This window comes from Condylura cristata, unplaced genomic scaffold (genome assembly GCF_000260355.1).
Source record: "Condylura cristata isolate star-nosed mole 26May11 unplaced genomic scaffold, ConCri1.0 scaffold00007, whole genome shotgun sequence".
In the NCBI taxonomy this organism is placed as follows: domain Eukaryota; kingdom Metazoa; phylum Chordata; class Mammalia; order Eulipotyphla; family Talpidae; genus Condylura; species Condylura cristata.
Genome location: NW_004567108.1, coordinates 60,464,804 through 60,486,970, shown reverse-complemented (window position 1 = coordinate 60,486,970; position 22,167 = coordinate 60,464,804). Strand labels below are relative to the sequence as shown.

General features: G+C 35.7%; 1 protein-coding gene across 1 annotated transcript in view; it reads left to right on the top strand.

The window, feature by feature from the left end:
- Window positions 1-22,167, top strand: part of FBXL17 (F-box and leucine-rich repeat protein 17) — a 514,059-nt gene that overhangs the window by 172,256 nt on the left and 319,636 nt on the right. Inside the window, exon 7 of the mRNA XM_012721780.1 lies at window positions 20,050-20,180. Coding sequence (XP_012577234.1) covers window positions 20,050-20,180 — 131 coding nt within the window. The remainder of the gene's footprint in view (window positions 1-20,049; window positions 20,181-22,167) is intronic.

Below are 22,167 nucleotides of genomic sequence, written 5' to 3'. Positions count from 1 at the left end.
CAGAACAGGCCAACTGATGAAGTACTTTGCTAAGGGGAGCAGTGGGCAGGCCAGGAGAGGTCTGCCGTGCAATGTGGATCACCTTCAGGGCCGGGATTGAACCCATAATGAAGTGGCTTTAGCTAATTAGTGCTGTGCTTTAACATTCTGCGCCACCAGGGAGGGCCCAGAATGGTATTTTTTCCCCAAACCTGCATCCTCTTAAACAAGAGTCTCTGGTTCCTTTGTTAATAGTAGGAAATCAAATGTCTGATTTTTTATAGACTATTAATATCAAACTTGTGTTCCAACTAAGGGAAATTTGAAGTCTTCAGGCAGGAGGGGATGATTACATAAACATTTTACAATATATATGGAAGGAAAGAAAAGTGCTGAATGCTTGCCTAGGTTAGCCATTGTTTTGCTGGTTAATGCAGGGTGCTCCAGATCAATGGGGTATACCCTACAGAGAACCTACATGTACCTTTGATAGAATGTCATGGCATTATTCCATGTGTAAGGAAATCTTTTTATAGTAGCATAGAGCAACCAAAAGTTGGAAAGTAGTTCAACTGGTGCCAGGATGTTCTAGCTCATCCTTTCTGTAACAGCAGCTGATCACAGAATAAGAGGACTAATTTTGGAAATTAGGGCTCAGGTGTGTTTTACTCTAAGCTCTGGCTTTAGACCAGAAAGTGTAAGGCTGTAAGATTTTTGGTGTTTGGGTGAATCCCAGTTGAATATTCTAAACCAAAAAGAAAGGGGGAAAAAAATGACATCTTATTTACAGAATGGGTATAACAATTTTGTAATATATTTGGCATGCCAGAAACTAGACATTTGCCAGCATATTTATTCAAATTAAAAATCATTAGTGTCATTTTTTTTTCCAGCTACATTTTGACTGTATTGCTGTAATACTGTAAAAACAAGAGGTCAGCATACAGGTCACTTGGCTTGGATTTGATAATCTTTTGTTTTGGGCTAACGACATTTCAATTATTGTACTGCTCTATAAAAATTGTGCTCTAAAACTTTTATATGAAATATATTTTCAAAACTTTCTATACATCAATATGTGACATTTGGACGCAAGTGACTGGAATGGCTTCAAAATTCCACAACCTGTCTTTTCCTATTTGATAGAGCTCTAAACTTGCTCTGAGGAAATAAAAGAGAAGTACACAGTCAGTCCAATTAGGTGGGGTATTCGCGCCTTGCTCACATTCACGTTTGACTTAATTTACTCTTCATTTATATAAGCTTTGATTTTTTTTTCTTATTTAAGTGAAACCGTGTGAACATTTTATTTTTTAATTGAAGACAAATTTGGCTTCTTAGCTCCTGCTGGGTAAGAAAGTGACAGGTCTCTTAGAGCTGCTAACGTTAAGTACTGTTTGTAGTTTGTTATGAACTCTAGAAATCTTATGTGGAGAAAAGAAAGGGATTTAGTAGAAAGAAAAGTCCTAGAAAAAAGTCAATTAGAGACTGCACTGTCTGCCAGAGTGAAAGAAGAGTAGTGGAGCATCCATTCTGAATCGGTATAGCAGGAAGCAAAAATCCAATTAACAAATTCACATTTCTGCAGCAGAAAACAGTGATTAAAATTTAGTTGAACTACTCAGAATTCCTGCCTCACACATCAATACTCTGACAACTACAGTGGCTTTTTCAAAATATTCTTTATTTTAAGAACAGATTTATAAATAGAGAGCTGACTATGCTTCCTGTTCTAAAATGACCTCTAGTCATGTGAAATGAGTATGTTGTTTTTTTATGATTTAATGCCCATATGTTATTGAAGTTACAAGTGAATTAGTTGATATATTGCTTTTAAAAATGTATAGTTTCAGTGGCACAGTTGCTGTATTTAATATAGTTAAAAGAAAGGAGACCCAATTTCTAGATACACAGATAAATGAAATTATCTTTAAAGTTTTGAGTCTGATTTCAAGTTTATTCACTCAGCAATGCGCATTTAATAAATGTGTTTGATGAACCCAATACTCTGCTAGGCACTGGTGACACAAACATGAATAATATATGGTCCATGAACTGGACTAGTTTACCTTTGACTCTAGAGGGAGGAACACACCAAATGATAAAGCAGTGCGTGTCAGGCCATGTTTGGAGAATGAACTCACACAGTGAATATAGAGAGGTCAGAGTCTTTTACTCTGACTGAACATTCTAGTTGGCAATATGGAATATGTGTGCTAGAAATGTGAAGACTGAATAAATTTATGTGCTTCCACAAGAAATGATACTGCCTTATAACTACCTTAGGCAGCTGTGAACACTTGTATTCTTTTTTTTTTTTTTTTGCAAATTCTGCTAATCCACAATGCATTGTTCTGTTACTATGTATATGAATTACCTGCATATTAATTTGATTAACAATTTATGTTTTTTACTCACCATAAATTATAATGCTACTATGATTATATCTCTCTAACCTAATGCATTTAGCACAGTTGTATATTATTAGTACTTTTATATATTAAATTTAGGAGGATAAGTGCTACTTAACTGCTGATGACCTGCAAATTTATTTGCTGTATCTCCTTGGCTATCTTACAAGCATGTCAGCTATAACATATTCAAAACCATATTTCTTACCTACTCGCAAACCATCATAGTTAATTGCAACAATATCTCAAGGTGCTCAAATTAAAAAAAAAATTAAAATTTTCCTTAATTCTCTTTTTCTCATGCTCCATAACTTACTTGTCAGGAAAGTCTATTGGTTCTGCTTTATAGTGTTACAGAATCTGACTACTTCTTACTACGTCTGGGTGCTGTCACTGTGGTCCAAGTCACTGAAACCACTTGACTGGATCAATTCAATAAAGCCTCTTCCACTTCTGCTTCTCCTCCTACTCTAGGCTCACAGAAATTAGAATAATAATTTTAAAGTGTAAGTTAGAACATGTCATACTTCTGCTTAAAACTGGCATCTCATATTCCTCAAAATATAGGATAGATTCCTGACCTTCGCTTCCAAGGCCCCATACAACCTGCCCTTCTTCACTTACCCGTTGGCTTTGTCTCCTGTTAGTCTCCCTCTTCTTGCTCTGCTCTAGCACCTCTGGCTCCTACTAGTTCACCAAAACTGTAGACCAGTTCTCATCTAGTGGCTTTACATTAACTCTCGACATCAACATGATTTTAGTTTTGCTCTCCCACTTTCTTCAAATCTTTGCTCAAATATCATCTTTTCAATGAGGTCATCAGGTTCTTCCTTTTAAAAATAATTTTTCATACCTGTTCTTTCTGCTGTTTTCCATCTGCCTTGTTTTATTTATTTATTTTTTTCTATAGTGCTTAACACCTTTCAACATATAATTTGCTTACTTAGTTTAGCTGTTGTTCCCAACCCCTTTTGATTAGGGATGAAGACACTGTATGGACAGGGATTTTAATTGTTTGTTCATTCTGTATTTTTAGCAGCTAGAATAGTTTCTTGTACATAATAGGAGACCAGTCAGTAGTTATTGACCCCATGAATATTATCTTTTGCATATTTTTGAGTGATTGAAGAAGCTGAGCTTCACAAATTCTTTTTATATTTTCAGCAATAACTGGATTTAAATATCTGCATGAGAGAAATGGCTCCTAGTCCAAGCTCATGTGTGTATGTCTTTTTTAGAAATACTAATGACTGGCCTTACCCCAGGCCAATGAAATCAGAATCTCTAAGAATGGGGAATTGTCATCAATATTTTTTGTTTCTAGTATTTTTTTTTTGCTACTTTTGTTTCTAGTTTTTTTTTTTTTTTTTTTTGCTACTTTTTGTTTCCATTTCCTAGAATGAAGCCAGGATTAAAGTCTGGTGCTGGACAATCATTTAAATAAGAGCAAATAGCACTCTCCCTGGTGTCTCAGCAGCTTAAAACACAGCACTAGAAGAGATTTGCAGCCACACAGCAGCATCACTTCAACCCCCCCACCAGGAAGATGATCCATATGGCATAGCTGACTTCTCCCACTTCCTGCTCCCCTCAGCAGTGTATTTTACTTGATCTGCCTGCTCTGCCCCTCACTCTGTCTCTGGTGAATCCTCTCACCCCCTGCACCTTTGGCCTGTACCTGAGTGCTTATATAAACAAACAAACAAACAATCAATCAATTAAATAAACGTGAATAAATGAGTGAAGTGTACTCTAACTACCCATATTTGGACCATCTCAAGCATTAAGATCAAGTTAAACAATGGGTTGTTGGAAAGTCATGATGCATTTTTGCTTGAAAACAGAAAAAATACGTCAAGACATTTTGGACAACCCAATATTTGCCATGAGAAACCAGTCTTGAGCAGCTCGGCTCAGGAAGGACTGATGGGAGAGATGGAGGAGAATGGGCAAGGGAAGATGTAGGAAATGGAGACAACATTATAGTGGGAAGGGAAGGTTGCTTTTTGGTATCTTGAGACTTATGTTAAGTTATGATTACTTATGGGAACCATTATGTTGGTGGCTGCTTGGTTAATGATTTATTAGGCAAATTCATTATATTTCCAAGAGTCACTGATTTTTCCTCTGCCTAAAGTCATCAGGAAGAGAGAGAAGTTTTAAAATAATGGGCCCAGTTCTCTGAGTACAGTGAGAACAACTTCTCAAAATTTGAGGAAAGACATTTGAGTTGGCTTGATAGATTTCAAGGAGTGGTAGGGATGAACAGAAAAGGGCCTTGAAAGAATTTTTTTTTTTTTTGCAGTGAAATAATTTTGTTCACTGAAATTTTTCAAATAAGGTGAGAGAGATGGTCAAAGTTACTTAGGGAAGATTAACATGATAATTTCACTGGTAATGAGGCAAGGTATTAGAAAGGACAGCTCAGAGGAAAAACTGCAGTAAAATATCCCAGCAAGCACAAGAGAAATGTCAATAAAATGCCAAATTTTGAATCCAGGAGCAGAATAAAAGAACCAAATAGGCTTGGATTTGGAAGTAATGCAAAGTGACAGCAGGCTGGTGTGAGTAGGAAATATCTCCATGGAAGGAGTGCATGGAAAAGAGACCAGAAATTTAACACAGTAGAGAGCGTGGGTGTTAACACATACAACACCTCTGTAGCTCCTAATTTCATGGTTAGAATTAGCCATTTTTGTTCTTTGCCAGGATTTCAGGCTATTTAAAAATATTTAGCTCTACTCTAAGTGATTCATTTTATGAGCTACAGGGAGGGACTTGTCTGCTGCCCTAAATGCGGCTTATTTAGCTTTTGTTATCATTTCCATTCTCCAGTGCCAGTCTTAACTATCGGACCTAGTTGATGAGCAGATGAGTGATGCTCATTCCTCTCTCCCTTGTCCAGATGAGTCCTGCTCTAAATTTAGATACTAGATCTGTCCAAATTCTGTGCTTGGGGACAGTAATTCTACCTCTGCTTTTTCTTTCCTTTCCCAGGAATTTAAGTTTACTAGCGTTTTTTTTTTTTCTATTTTTACCATATAAGACCTGTTCTACATCCCTCTTCCCTTTGTCATTGTGTCACCTTCCTTTCCTGAATAGGAAATGCTCCCTTGTTTGCTTTAACTGTCTTTCTCTGACCCTCCTGTCTCCCTGTGCCTTTGGTCTCTCATGTGATTTCCATCTTGGCATATAAGTGTGTGGTACTGATCTACAAACCTAGGAACCCTGATATCATCAAAGCTGCCTGTCTTAACCCTTGACATTTCTCCTAAAAGGTTACAATAGGGCAGAGAGAGCTGGAGGTACTGCAGCAGCACTGTATGTCATTCATGTGGCTTTGTTCAATCCAGATGTCAGTTGGGACAGAAAGAATAACCCAGAACCCTGGAACAAAATGGATCCTAACGATTAAAACAAGTTCTACTCACTGAATGTAGGTAATAGTAAACTGAAAGCAGAAGGTCCAGATTTATAAATTAAATATCTCACTATAAAACTGCTTAAAATGAAGGTTTTCCAGGAGCTATCCAGACCATTTTCCATTTCACCAGGAAATATTTCCCCTCTAAATTCCCAAGATCATATTGTTGTATTATGTTAGGTTTATGCTAACTAATAAATATCTTAAACATGGAGGATGTTGGGAGAGTAATTACAACTGAGTGCTAAAAACCCTAGTCCTAATAAAGCCATAATCTGCAGGGCTGGTAGGAAATAATTTAGGTACCAGTTGCTATTTGTACATATTTAACTATATAAAAAATGTTCAAAATGCAAAATTTTCTCTCCAACTGGATTCATGCAAATTATCATTGTTAGATTGAAACAGTGACACATCCCAGCTACCTTTGTCAAAGTGGTGTGTGAGTCCTCCGATATTACTTCATTCACTTTAGTCAACCTGTTCAATTGAGGATTTTGTTTCAGTTTTTACTTTTCCAGAGTCTCAAAATTTTTTTTTTGGATGCCATTTGAAGTCTTTTTATAAATCTCCAAGACTGTGTTTCCTAGGTTACATTTCAATGTCTCATTTTATACTTAAGTACATACATGGCAATACCAATTATTGACTAATTTTAGTCTTTAACTTGAATTGGTTGTAAGTAATATTTTTCTCCAATGAAAGCAGTATTAAAATGCAAGTTGATTATCTACATTCTACATTCTAACTTAGATTTCTTTTAAAAATACCTTACTAGATGTTAAAAATTAGGGTGAAGAATTTAGAATATCTTGATTATATGGCTTTGCCTATTCAAATCCTCTAGGATTTGTATAATCCAAGACTTACAGTGAATATATAAAGAAAATAAGTTTAATTAAAATGTCAGCTTCCTATATGTAATTATTTATTTCAGACTATGAACAATTATTTTAGGTAGCATTTCATGAAACACTGGAGGGCACTATTATGAAATTTCCATAATGAGAAGAGGAATGTGATGAATTTGACAGAACTGCTTATGGAATTTTGAATAAAAATGTCATGTCTCATAGAAGTGCTTGGTACATTTTTTGTAATTTTGCCAATTGCAGAGAATTAGGCTCCTGAACTGCCATTGGGTACTGCTGTAGTTCAAGTACAACTGACCGTAATGTCCACATGAGTGTGGTCAGTGATAGTCAGCTTCTAGCAAAATGAACAAAATGAGTCTTAATTGAATCTAAGAGTACAGCAATTTTAAAAATCTCAGTAGAATGCTGGAATGTGAGCATCAAAATGAATGTTTCCTCTGGTAAGAGTTTATGCTCCATTAGAAGAGTGAGAATTGTTCCATTTGTGGACACTAAGTGCAGGGAAGTATCAGCCATATAGACCCAGTGTCATCAGTGAACCCATGTGCTCTGAAAAATGGTCCTGGATGTAGAATTTTTAAAAACTCTGAGTCAAATGCATAAAATTAGAGTTTTATCACACATGGCTACTTACTAGAAATATTTCTTCCTATTCTGTTGTTCTACAATATATCTGTGGACTTCCCCAAATCCATAAAATAGTTTAGACTTGCTAATCTCTTTTTTCCCGTTACCTGTACTTTATTAGGTTAGTCAGATCGCTGGTCCTTGGTTATCTTCTCCAAGGTGAGGTGGCAGGACAAGAAGAAACTACTTTAAATTCTCTTCTCAACATCCTTTATAGTGACCTTTTACTATGTCCTGGTTGATAAGTGATTTTTTTTTTAATTATGGTAAAATTATACAACAAAGTTTACTCTTTTTAACAATTTATAAGTGAACAGTTCTATGGGATTAAGTACAATCACCCTGTTGTGATGAAGAGAAATTTTACAGTGAATGAAGAGGTGTAGAATGTACATAGAAAACTTTGGAAAATTTGTATGGAAGCTGTGCTGTGCCCAAGTATACATGTGTAGGAAATGGTGATATGACTAGATAAAATATTTATTCTTTTGTGTTTTCCTAGTAAAAAAGGGTGATTAGGAATATAAAGTGAAGCAGTGTGTATAGTATATGTGACTATAGCTAACACTTCACATATGCATATGGTAACATAGAGTAAAACTCATTCTTAATATTCCTAAGTTTTATAGACATACTTCAAAGTATTATCAAGCAGCTCTATGGTGCACTTCATGTGTTTCTGATTTTGTTTTAAAGCCATGAGCTTGTGGTCTAGATATGAGTTCAGTAAACTACTCGTCACTTGTAACTCAAGAAGGCTATTGTTTCTTAACATGACCCACAACAGTACAACTCTGACAATGAGGAAAACATTTTCAGTGCCAATATAAAAAAGGCCCTGTAAAGAAAGCTAAGTGTAAAAATTAAAGGATTTAAGAAAATGGTAGAAATAGCAGTAGAGGGAACATACTCTGTTTATTAATAAGGGGAACATTGACAAGAGGGATACCAAATTTTAAGAGTGACTCTGGCCCTTGACATGTACATGTACATGTGCATCTTTGCTTCATCAAGAATAAAAAAAAAATAGCAAACCAAAATTTGTTTAACACCTTCTCCAGCCCCAACGCAAAATATTGTGAAAAGTAAATTTAATAAAGTAAAATGACAGATAACTTGCAGTATTAATATATGTATAGGAATCATGTGACTTGAAAAAGTGACTCAAGTAAAAATCAGAGTCTGTCCAAACATATGTATGAATTGTTTCCATGAATGAGGATTGATTTTAGAAACTTAGGCAGCCTACCCATAACATAGCAGAATAAGATGATTATGATAAACCTCTTTCTTAAATACAACTATAGAGAAACTAAATTTTTCTGTCAGACAATTTCATCAATTCATATCAGTGATGGGGTACTGATGTCTTCCTTTGAGGTTGGTGACTTGCTGTTGGGGTAAGTAGGAAGAGGAGAGGGCAAGGGATTTGTGGCCAGGGCAGTGACCAGCAGCTGAACAAGATGTGGGGCAGACACAGATCATGCACAGGGAATTATTTCTTTCAGTGAACCAAGGTGCATTACACACAGGCACTGGCACAAGTGTATGTGGGTATGGTAGCTCCCTCCACATTTCCTGTTGTGAGATCCGAATGAAAAAGGCCTGCTGCCCTGAGCATCTACAGAGAGACATGGCAAGAGGGTAGGACCCTGTAGTTTGTGTCCATGAAACAGTGAAGAGTGTTTACCCTGCAGAGTAAAGAAAGACGTGGTAAATATCTCTGCCTGGATATATTCCACCCTACCAAGACTGATGCCAGGTCTTTGAAATCGAACATCCGCCTCCCTCACCTGTTACCAGCAGGTAAAGAAGATACACTAACAAAATTAAAGCCAAAGCGCCCCAACTGGAAAAGGCAAATAAAGAAGCGCACGTACTTTGAAGACAAGAAAAATATGTACACAGTTTGAAAACCGAAAAAGAAAAATAGAAATTCAAGGACCGATATGGTACACATAGCATTCAAGGACCTAATAGACAATGATTCTAGAATAATGATCTTAAAACAGTAACAACAACAAGGTGATAGCAGCTCAGTTAAACACAGAAAGAAAAAGTATGTGCAGAATTTTAGAAGAGAGATTTAGGAACAAAATACTTCTTCATTAAAGAGATTGAAGATGCTAAAAAGATCCTGAAAAATACTACTGCAAATATGGAAAGCACATTAAGGCAAATTTTATAGGCAGAAGAGAATTTGGAAATGTATAGATGAGTCAAAGAGACAGAAAGAGAAAAATAAGACTTAGGAAAAATAAGTCTATGAGAAATATCAGACTCCATGGAAGAGGAAACATGAGAATAATGTGTGAAGAATACAGAAGGAAAAGAAAGAGAAAAAGGAGTGGAGACCTTATTAAATGAAAAAAGTAGCTGAGAACTTCCTAAACCTAGTGAAGGAATTGAACATGGAAATTCAGAAAGCTGAAACAATATCCAAATATCTAAATACAAACCAACTTTCAAGATACATTACTGTTAAATTATTAAAGAAGTGACTGATAAAATATATTAAAGGCTGCTAGGTGAACATAAAGGTAACATACAAAAGCAACTTACTCATACTTTAATCAGTTTTCTTAGCAGATACAGTTAGGACTAGAAGAGACTGAATGACATTTTTCTATTCTTTTTTATTTATTTTTACATCATTCTTCATTTTGTGCGTTTTTTCCTCAGTTGTGATCACCATGGATGTCCCATCACCGTTCACCCATGTGCCCTCACCATAGTCCTGCATGCTCTTCCCACTACAGTTTTGATCCTATTCCTCTTTTCACCCTGTAAAATGTCTCTACTGTATAGTTGTTTGTTGTTTTTCCTTTTTACTTTATTAAGGTTGCTTTTTCATTTTTTTTTAAATCCTGATCTCTTATGCTCCTGCTATGAATGAAACCACCTGGTTCTTTTTCTTTCTGGCTTATTTCACTAAGCATGATTCCTTCCAGCTCCATCCATGTTGCTGCAAAAGGCATGAGTTTATCTTTTTGATTGTTGAATAGTATTCCATTTGTATATGTACAATATCTTTTTAATCCAGTCATCCATTTTTGGGCATTTAGGTTGATGCCACATCTTCCTTATTGTAAATTGAGCAGCAGTAAACATGAGGGTGAAGGTGTCCACCCTTAATTAATGTTCTTATGTCCTTTAAGTTGATACTCAGGAGTAGGATTGCTGGGTCATGGGGTAATTCCATCTTTTAGCCATTTGAGAAACAATGTGTAAAATCTACCAAACAAGAATGCTCTATGCTATAATATTGTTATTAAAATATGGTGGAGAAATCATGGTTTTCCTAATGTGACCTATAAGGAGTGTTGAAAAGAACAAGAGAGCAAAACCTTGAAAAAGTAACAATAGTAATATGGAATCAGAAGTATAAATAAAATATAATGAGACAGCCACAACAAAACATCACAGGTAGGAAGAGAAGACAAGCACTGTATAGTGAAATGATGAGAAGTAAATACCAGTACGTGTGAACTATTTAAGATGTGCTCTAATACAACCCTCTTTATAACCACAAAATAAAAGATATACTTCCAAAAGGAAATGATGAATCTGATAGAGCCATTAGGGAAAACCATCCAAATGAAAAGGCAGGTAGAAACACATAAAAAATGAAATAATACAGCCCTCCCTGGTGGTGCAGCAGGTTAAAGCGCAGCACTAAGAAGCTTAAGCCACTTCCGCATGAGTTCGATCCCCGCCTGCCCGGGAGGTGACCACATGGCGCAGCAGACCTCTCCTGACCCGCCCGCTGCTCCCCTCAGCAGTGTACTTCATCGATCTGCCTGTTCTGCTCCCCTGGTGAATTCTCTCACCCTCCACATCTCTGGTCTGTACCCCAGTTCTGTATGAATAAATAAATAAAATCTTAAAAATAAAAATAAAATAATAGAAGGATAATACAATCAAAACACAAAATAAAAATGTCAGTAAATAAACCCCATATATCAATAATCACTTAGACAAGAGTGGTCTGATCTTGACAATTTAAAGAATAAGTATAATATGTATACAAGAAACTCCAGATCAGAAGAGAAACTTAGACGTCAAGTAAAAGTATAGAGCAGAAAAGCATAGAATGTGCTATTCTCATACTTGATATATTACACTTTTAGTCAAAAAACATACTTAGTGACAAAAGCCATTACAAAATGATCAAGGGGATGATTCATTAGAAAAATATAAAGCAAAAAGGAAAGATATAATTGTCATCAATGTTTATACATCTAACACAAGTACACCCAGTTATATAAAATACTTATTAACAGAACTAAAGCAATATATTAACAGCAGCACACCAATAGTAGATCTCAACATACCAATTACATCAATGGGTAGATTATCCAGATAGGAACTAAACAAGGAAATAATGGCCTTAAATGAAGCCGCAGATCAGATGAGCTTAATTGACATCTCTACAGAACCTTCTGTTCCAAAAGGAAGTTTTCTTAAGTACACATGGAATTTTCTCAAGGATATAGATCAGAGACTGGGAAACAAAACATGTCTCAAAATTATACATCAAAATGGAATTTAGATTAGCCATCTTTTCTCATCACACTATTTTAAAGCTAGAAATCAATCACACAAAGAAATATGTGAAAAGCAAACAATCAAACAAGTGTATGGAGCCTAAGCAAAATGCTTTTAAATAACTGCTTGGTCAACAAAGAAATCAAATTGCAATCAAATAGTATCTGATACAAAGAATATAAAGAGGTAAGCTACCAAATACTATGTGATGTGCCAACAGCAGTACTAAGAAGGAAGTATATAGCAATACAGGCCCTTATTAACAAAAATCTCAAACAATCTAGATTTACATATGAAGAAATTAGGTAAGGGAAAACAAACAAAACCAAAAATCAGTAGGAGGATACAAATAATATATATTAGAGCAGGAATAAACAAAATAGAAATAAAAAATTTGGTACAAACACCTTTGAAATGAAACCAAAAGACTTTTATATTTTTGAAAGTATAAACCAAATTATAAGCCTATTAGTAGCTTCATTCAAAGGTAAGAAATCCCAAATAAGAAAAAACAAAACTGAAAGAGGCAAAATTACTGAAACCACAGAAATAGAAAGGATCGTAATAGAATACTATGGACAACTATATTACCCACAAAAAGTTGGTCAACCTAGGAAAAATGAACAAATTTTTAGACTTACACACCTTCTAATTTATGAAATAGATAATTAAAATGGAAATATCAAAAGCACAGAACATGAAAGAGTAGTCAAATGTCCCCCTAAGAACAAAAATCCAGGATTAGAGAATTGTTTATTTTTTTTTTAAAGATTTATTTATTTGTGCATACAGAACTGTGGTACATGCCAGAGATGCAGGGGCAGTGAGAGGATTCACCAGAGACAGAGTGGGGAGAGCAGAACAGGCCGACTGATGAAGTACACTGCTGAGGGGAGCAGCAGTCTGGCCAGGAGAGGACTCTGGCGCCATGTGGAGGGCCAGCAGGGATAGAATTCATGCTGCATGGCTTTAGCTTCTTTGTGCTGTGCTTCAACCAGCTGTGCCACCAGGGAGGGCCAGGACTAGAGAGTTTTATGGATGAATGGTAGCAAATCTTTAAAGATCTATTACCTTTCCTTCTCATACTCTTCAAAAAATTGAAAAATTCCCAAACAAATCTCAGCAGGTCAACATTATCTCGACCCCAAAACCAAGTAAGGGCAGTACATTAAACACAAACTATAGACATTATCTCTGATGAGTATAGATGCCAATATTCTCAATAAAAACTTGTTAATATATTAATAGACCCATTCAACTTGACAGTTAGGTGTCATTCTTGGATTGTAAAGTTGCTTCAACATATACAAATTAATCAGTGCATTTACCACAAGCAAAGGAAAGATAAAAATCATGTGATCATTTCTGTAGATAACTGAAAAAACATTTGCTAGGATTCATTGCCCACTTATAATATTTGCTAAGATTCAGTGTCCACTTATAGTAATTCTTTGTTATTATGATAATTAAAAAAAATTTAAAGATTGATTTATTTATGCATACAAGAATTGGGCCGGATGTGCGAGGACTCATTAGAGACAGAGTGGGCAATAGAACAGGCAGATCCAGTAAAATACACTACTGAGGGGAGCCGTGGACAGGTCAGGAGAGGTCTGCCACATCATGTGGTTCTCCTCCCTGGTCAGGGATCCAATTGATGCTGCAGTGACTGTGGATAGCTTCATGTTGCTGTGCTTTAACCCATTTCATCACCAGGGAGAGCCTTGTTATGATAATTCTTAATAAGACAGGTATAAAAGGAACTTAACCTCAACATATTAAGACTGTATATAAGCCAACAACCAATTCATGTTCCCTGGTAAAAAAAAAAAAAGGAAACATTTCCCTTAATCAAGAAAGTTGAGAATGTTGATCTTCATCACTACTTTTCAACATAGTTTTCAAAATCCTAGTCAGAGCAATAGGCAAGGACAAGAAAAGGTAAACAAATGATGCTAAATCAAACAAGCAAATAGAAAACTTTTTTTACTACAAAAGAAACCCATACACAAAAAACAAAAAAGCAGCCTGTATATTGGGAGAAGATAGTTGAACATCATATATACAATAAGGGTTTAATTTCCAAAACATGTAGAAAAGTAATGTAATTCAGTAACAAAATAAAATACAACCCAAGGAAAAAATGGACAAAAGGCCTAAATAGGCACCCCTCCAGAGAAGATTTATGTATGTCAATCAATAATATATATATAATCACAATAATATATATATCACTCAATAATAAGTGATATATATAATAAGTATTAAATAATACACAATATCACTTACTATCAAGGAGAAAAAATTGAAAAGGTAATAAGATGTTATCCCACCTCTGTGAGAACTGATTATAGACAAGACTGGAAATATCAAATGTTGGTGAGGATGAGGAGGGAAAAGAACCCTCATATAATTTGGTCCAAATTTAATTTTGGTATGGGACATGATAAAACAATTTTAGAAAAGGGAAATGCCTTATGGTTCATCAGTACAATTTCTCAGTACTTTACCCAAAGTATATGAAGCCACACAGTTTTATGCACCCCTATGTTCATAGCAGAATAAATCACAGTAGCCAAGTCATGGATTCTAAATGCTCATTTATGGAGGACTGGATAAAAAATTATGCAATATATATCTATATCTGTATATTACATATATATATATATATATATTCAGTGGAATACTGTTCAGCTTCTTAAAAATTGATATACTACATTTTAGAACAAAGATGGATGATCTTGAGGTGATTTTGCTAAATGCATAAGTCAAAAGTAAAAAGATTTGGATGGCTTCATGCATTTATGGTAAAAATTATCTAAGAAAATGAACTGGCAAAGCAAAAGTAATTTGTAGACTTTGTGAAAACATATACCTGTTACCAGAGGGTGGGGAAAGTGATAGGTTTGTGGCTCTTTGGATTTGGTGCTGGGTGGGTGTACACATATGGAGGTGTGAAGTTGTACTTCCCCAATCACTAGTTATGTGACGGACTGGTGAATAAAAAAATATGAGAGGAAACAAATTTAGCAAGTCTCCCTCTTCTCTGTCCTCCCTCTTCTCTCCACCAGCTATGTGAAGCTAATAGTAATGGTTACATCAAAATTGACTGCCATGCCAGAAAGTATCCTTCTTAGCAGCTGAAGACTTCTGCCCAGGATCTCCTAAGCCTCCAATCAAGGTGTCAGTTGGGACAGCTTCAAATTGCTCACAAGCTCATGTTATTGTTAGAATTCCATTCTTCATAGAAATAGTACTGAAGTCCCGTCTTCTTGGAGGCCATCAACTGGGGAAGGGTTCAGCTCTTAGAGACCACTAGCAAGTCCTGGCCACAGGGCCTCTCAGTGTCCTTCTCACAGTGTGGCTGTTTACTTCCTCAAGGCCAGCAAGATACTGTCTGACCTCTAGAGCCATTGGAAGACTAAACTGATGAGATCAGATACTTCTAGGTTTGTCTTTTTTAAGTAATTAAATGTCAGTTGTTTCCCCCTTTATTATGGCCACCTTTGAACCCATCAAATTCAAGGCCCTGCCTGTTCTCAAGTGACAAGGGTTTTGAAAGGGATTGAGTCTACCTACCACATCTGTTTATTTCTTCACTGTGTTTCTCAGTGAGCAAGTGGGGGCAAAGTAATTTCAGCTACTTCTGGATCAATAATATACTACCACTTACAAAAAATAACAAAAATGCAAATATAATTGGATATTTGAGACTTAACCATTTGGTTGTACTGCCATCTTTCCTGTTTCATTATCCTCTTTTACCCTGCTCCTTCATAAAGACTTTGATTTTCAACTCAACCTTGGACTTTGCTCCAAATCCAGACATTACTCTATGCCCAAAACATTGAGAGATGTTAGAGAACTGGGAGGGTACAAGACAAAAGAAGGAGCATTTGTATTAATTTTTTGATTCCTTAAGGTCATCTTAGTGACATCAGAATTATAGAAACTTGTTTTGCTGTTTATATTTTATGTAATTCTTTAACTCTCTCTCCTTTGGGTATTCAAAAATATCTTGTTTTCCTTGCCATCAGCTTATTTTACTGACAATGAGAGATAAGTGACAGGGTGCAGGGGCCATGTTTGGGCTAGACCATTAGAGCTGGACCACCTCTGGACTTTGGGTGTGCTGTTGACTATATAATTACCAGAGAGAGGACTGAGGCAGCCCTCCAGGATGCTACAGGATCCTGCGTCATGCTGCTTTCTGCCAAAAGTCAAAACTATAGACAAGAGTTGGTGTCAGGAAATCAGATTTAATCAAGAGCTGGCAACTTGAGTAATTATCAGACTACTGTCTCAAATGCTATCTTTCTGATTTGGGGAGAAAAAGGGAGTGAAATAGTGGAGTAGTGGGGGAGGTGGCGTGCCTAGAGAGTCTGTATCTGTAGAATTTCAGAGAAATTGCAGAGGTTTCCACCCTGCTTTTGATCCACATTTGGTTTTGACTGGACCTGTTTTGCCACTGATGGATGTTTTATTTACTATGATAATGAGTCTTTGGCTTAACTCTGACTTTTATTTCCATCTTGGTCTCAGGTGGTTTTAACTAGATTTCTGATTTTGTCTATATTAAAAAGATAGATTGGAATAGGGCAAGGAGGAGGGGTTTATGGTTACCAGAGTGGTGACTGATCCCTCCTCAGTTTTTATCCTACTCTTCATTCTTGAGTTTCTAAGGAGGTGTGTCTTCTGTAAGTGCTTACTGCTGAATAGGGGAGAAGGTTTGAGGCCCATAAAGCAGCAAAATCTTTCCCTAGCTATTTTGAGATATGACTGCTTGTCACTGGATTATAATCCCAATTGTTTATATCCTTGAGTTACAATTAATTGGAATTTTAATGTCTCCAACCTTTTGGAGACAAAGGAAATAAAGTAGTTCAGGAGACAAGGGCAAAAGATCAACAGAATCATATTATAGTAATAGTAGTCATGGGACAAATTAGCTTCCATGTATCTAAACCAATTATAAAAAATTTGGTTTATAAAAATCCAGGGCAAGGATTCATTTTTTTTTCAAGGTGCTCTGCTTCTGGGTAGCACCTTTCTTTGCATCTTCAGTCACCGGCTGGCCTTGTAGCCCAGCTCACGGTTGGTGCTGTCACTTGGTCAGGATGTCAGACAAACGGCATCTGTAGAGAAAAGTTTAGATAAGATTTTCGATTTTTTTTCTTGTGTGTCTTTTAGGGTCTGAAAGCAATTTAACTACTTAGTCTCAGTTCCAGATGGGAAAAAGGGAATCTGCTTAGTTTCTGACTGGCCAGCTTTTCTGAGCATCCAGCACAATCTGATTTATCTTAATAAAAGTGAGTCTGTCCCTTTAGAGTGTAAGTTGGTTGCTGAGTATAGATCGTGTTCTGATGTTTGTGGTAACTGGAGAAGGAAGCTTGTCAGAGTCATTTCTTCTTTCCTGCCTCCAACCTGAGTGCATTCTGGATCTGCGGATTTCTTTGAACAGAGAGGTTTTCTAAATCTCTGTGAGTGCTCAGGCCTTGCTGTCTCAGCAAGACAAAGTGCACTGTCTAGGAAGAATTTGCCTACTGTGATGGGTCTTTTCATGTGTTCTCTCTCTTAACTGTGTCTCTTTCCTTAGCTCTGCATCTGGCTTCTGAGAGCAGAAAGTAGAGACTTGCATGAGCCCTCCCCCTGAGTAGCCTCTCCAATGGCGAGCGGAGGTAGAGAAGAGGATTTGCTTGCTCCCTGGGTCTTCCAACACTGTAGCTGTTTTCCACATGTAGATAGCAAAGTTAAGTGCAGATAAGTCAAGTTAAGTGTAAATGAGCAAAAAATGTCAGGTTCTCCCTCACAGTGGTCACATTTCAAATGTCCAGTACCACATATGGTTACTGCATGGGACAGAAGACAGACATATCAACAATTTCCATCATTGAAAAGTTCCCTGAGGTGGTATTGCTCTCCTGGTCCTACAGCAACAGAGACTCCAACGTCTTATCTCCCTTTAGGTTGAAGTTTCACTGACTTTTCGGTTGGTCTTGACTGTCTCATTGCTCTGACGTCTTTGGCAGCTGGGTTATAACCTGTGAGTCAACTTCCTGCAGAAACTACGTGCTTTGAGGATGGCCTAGGGAAGACTGACTATCTTGGGTGGGCTCTTTCATGGGGCTGGAAATGCTGTGTGCCACTTTACTGTTGCTGTGGTAACAAATTACCACACAATTAGCAACTTCAAACTGCCCACGTTTATTTTCAGAAGATTCACATAGTTATCAGGCTAAAATCAAAGTGTTTTTTGGGTTATGTTCCTTTCTGGAGGCTCAAGGAAAGAACAGGTTTTCTTGCAGGTGACATATTCTGAAATACAAGTTACAGGTATTTGGTATTCACAGTCCCACAGTCCCTGGCTTGTAACTCCCAACAGTCTTTCAATTTTCTAAATGTTGAAAGAGTAGTAAAGGCCTCTCTTACTATGATATGAAGGTAGGTGTTGTAAAACACCAAAGGATAAAGGCTGCTTGCCAGGGAAACCAAGAATAGATCAGTGGTCAGTGACTAAATCAGTCATGCCTGTGTAATGGAACTTGCATATCAACCCAAAGACAGGATTTTCAGGAGAGCTTCCAATTAGTGAACTCCTGGACATTTGGGGATAGTGGCACTCCTAGAGCATGGAAGTGCTAGAGTTTCCCCCATACTTTGCCCCATGCATGTCCTTTCAGTTAGTTACTCCTTTGCAATATAATGGTGATCTAGTGAGTAAATGAGTTTTGTTCTGTGAGCCATCTAGTAAATTAGTAGAACCTGAGGATGGTGTCCTGGGAGTCTTATTTATTATTTTTTTTAAGATTTATTTATTTATGGATACAGAACTTGGGTACAGGCCATAGATGCAGGGGCAGTGAGAGGTTTCACCAGAGACAGAGTAAGGAACAGAACAGGCAGATTGACAAAAAATATACACTGTTGAGGGGAGCAGCGGGTGAGATAGGAGAGGTCTGCTGTGCTATGTGGGTCACCTCTTTGGCTAGGGATCAAACTCATGCTGAAATGGCTGTGACTAGCTTCCTAGTGCTGTGCTTTAGTCTGTTGCATCATCAGGGAGGGCCCCTGGGAGTCTTTCATAACAGAAAGTCATCCAGAAATACAGGTAATTACCTGGGCTTGTGGCTGGCACATGCATTATGAGGAAGAGATCTTAAGAACCCAAGAATCTGTAGCAAGTTGGTCATATGCACAGTTAACAGCCGGGCTTGTAACTAGTGTGAAGTGCAGGATTATCTTATAAGACTGAACTTTTTACCTAGTGCTATCTCCAGATAGTTTCAGAAGTGAGTGACATTAGGTTGAATTCTTGGATACCTTGTTGGTGTCTGATAATCCAGGATTAACTCGCCATCTCAAAACTCATAACTTTAATCATGTCAGCAAAGCTTTTCTTGCTATATTAGGTAACATTTTAGGGCATAGACATCTTTGGGATATATTAATAAAATATTATTTGTTCTACCGCATATTTAAGATTCACTTTTTTCATGTTAGTAATAAAATAAAATAGCTTATTTGAAGTGGATATTAAGATTTTACAACCTTAGCATAAATGACATTATTGAATATTTTTGGATACTAAAAACTAGGGGAAGATAGGAAAATTAGTAAAGGAGCCTAGAAAGTGAAGCTCTGAGTAAGGTGTTACCTGAAGAAAATCTTTACTAAAACATTTTACATTGTTTTCAATATTGTGCCTTCCCCATTATAATACAATTTGAAGTGCATTGATAAAATATAAACAAGATATTCCCAAATTAGCTACTTACTTATATTTCATTTTTTAAAAAGTGAGGAAATAATATAGAACAATTGGCATAATTATGAAGAAAAATGTCTTCATAAAGAACAGAGTTAGATTAATCGTTAGATTAATCATCAAATTGTGGGTACTTAATATTTTTATTAGCCTCCCCAACTTCTAGTTTACTATCTACTGATTCTGATGATATCTCAGTAAAATATTTTTATTGCAGTGTTTACTATCACTGATATAGTCACTATAGATTTCTGTACAATATTCTAATTTAGAGTATAAAATATTATATACAGAGCAATTTAATTTAACTAGACCCATTTTAAATGTTTATAGTGATCTTTTAGTTTATGTAATGAACTATATAATCATTAAGAATATAATATTTGCCTTCCTTATCTTTTATTTTATCTATCTCATTAGCTAAGAAACCTTTCCAGCTTGGACCTACGTCATATCACTGAACTGGATAATGAAACTGTGATGGAAATTGTCAAGAGGTGCAAAAACCTTAGCTCTCTCAATCTCTGTTTGAACTGGATCATAAATGACAGGTAATAATTATCACATCTTAAAAGCACTTTTCCAGAGGAAAGCATGTACCAAATACAAATTGTCATTATAACAAGGCATGTCAGCTTTAGGGAAATTTCAGTGTGCCCAGGCTTTTTCAAATAGATAAGTTTAAATTTTGAAGTGATCTATTGCATACATGTATGCTTTTAATGCATTCATCACATATATCTGCAAAAAGGTTTTTCTGTACTAAAACATGAATGATGTCTTAACAATGACAACAGTAGCAATCTGTTGAATTTTTCTTGGTTGCCTACTCAGGATATATTGTCACTTTAATATTTTTGCAAACTTTGTGGTCATTTACTGTTCACTTATCAAGAAAATGATTCTGAGATATTATTTCAAACATTATCCTTCCCAATGATGACACTTTGTTCCCTGCATCATTATATGATTTGTTTTGAAAATGGAAATCACATGTTGGGCAGCTTGATATGTAGAGTAAAATGTGTAAAATGGGTAGTTTTTTCTTATAGACAATGACAAACTCATTTTTCTTTGAAAAATTGCATGAAGGAAAAAGATAAAAGAAGTTTGTAAAACAAATTTTTAGGTTTTATATTATATAAACAGCTCTCTACTACTGTGATACTACTGATTAGTTTGGTCAGTTTTTAAGTATAGGTATCCAAAAAGATTATTGTGCAGAATTTGTCAAAAATTTGATTTTAAGTTAGATAATCAAAAATACTGTGTATTCAAAATAGAAAGCGCTATTAGCACTAAAATTATAATCTGCTTAGTTTTAAATATTTTTCACAAATAAGAGTAGTGATTGGATATATTTCAGATAATGCTTTGATTATAGGACATATCCCCTAGTTTCACTTCTAATTTCTGTTTGTACTTTAAAATATGTAAACCTCCATTTCCCTCTGTTATGTCAAATTCTAGTGACATTTTCTAAAATAACCACATTACTTGTCAAATCATGAGATAGCCTTTGACTTACCTCTTCTGTAAAATTGTCTGAGAAATGTGTTCTAAAATGGGCACAAGGTCATCATTTATAAAGGATGTTTGCTTTGAGAAATAGTCACTGTGTGAAGTATATTAAAATCTAAAGAAAATTTGATAAAAATTTTAAAGTAAAAATCTTATAAACATGCTTCAACATAATCAATTATATGGCAAATTAAAAATAATTTTAAGTATTTTTCTTAGCATCTAACATAACATGTAAATAATGAAACATTATTATGCCATTTTTAGGTGTCTAGTATAAGTTTATTATTGCATTAAACTTCTCAATAGTGCATCATACTTAAAGAAAATTAGTTCCATAACAAAATGCTCATAAAAATAATTGCCTTTCATTCCTCAACAATTTTCTGTGTACCTAGCATGTGCAGAAAAGTCAGTCATTGGGGAGTAAGGTGGTAAATTAGAACAGTTCATATATGATTACAAAGGTTATTTCCTAAGCAAATGTTTTGTTTAGTTTGTATTATTTAATAAATAATTTCAGAGATTTCTACTTTGCTACCTTTTCAAATCCTTGCCTAGCTAGAATGAGGATTTACTGATGAAAGGTGAACAATCTTGTCTTTGTCTTGTTTTTCCTTTTTCCTTTTTGAAAACTTTGGCTTACATTATTTGTATTTTGGTAGTAGAGGGTCCCCTCTCATCTGTTGTTACCAAAGGGCACCCACCTCGTCTTCCCTCCTGGTTACTTAAACCCTTAGTTAGCTGTTTGAATCACTTTTTTCTTATTTAACTATAATGATTATTTGGGATTTGATCTTAAATATATGTATGTTGAGATTTATTTCAAGGGATGAAAGTGTATTTTTATGTTTTTAATGGAAAAGTTTGGATTAATTGAGAAAACATGCATTTTAATGAGGTTGAACAGTTGGGTTTTACAGATTAGACTCTTAGGTTTTAATTACACTACTTGCACTTATCCTGTGTACTGTAATAGCAGTTTCAAACATTAAAACCCACTTTGCAGTATCATCT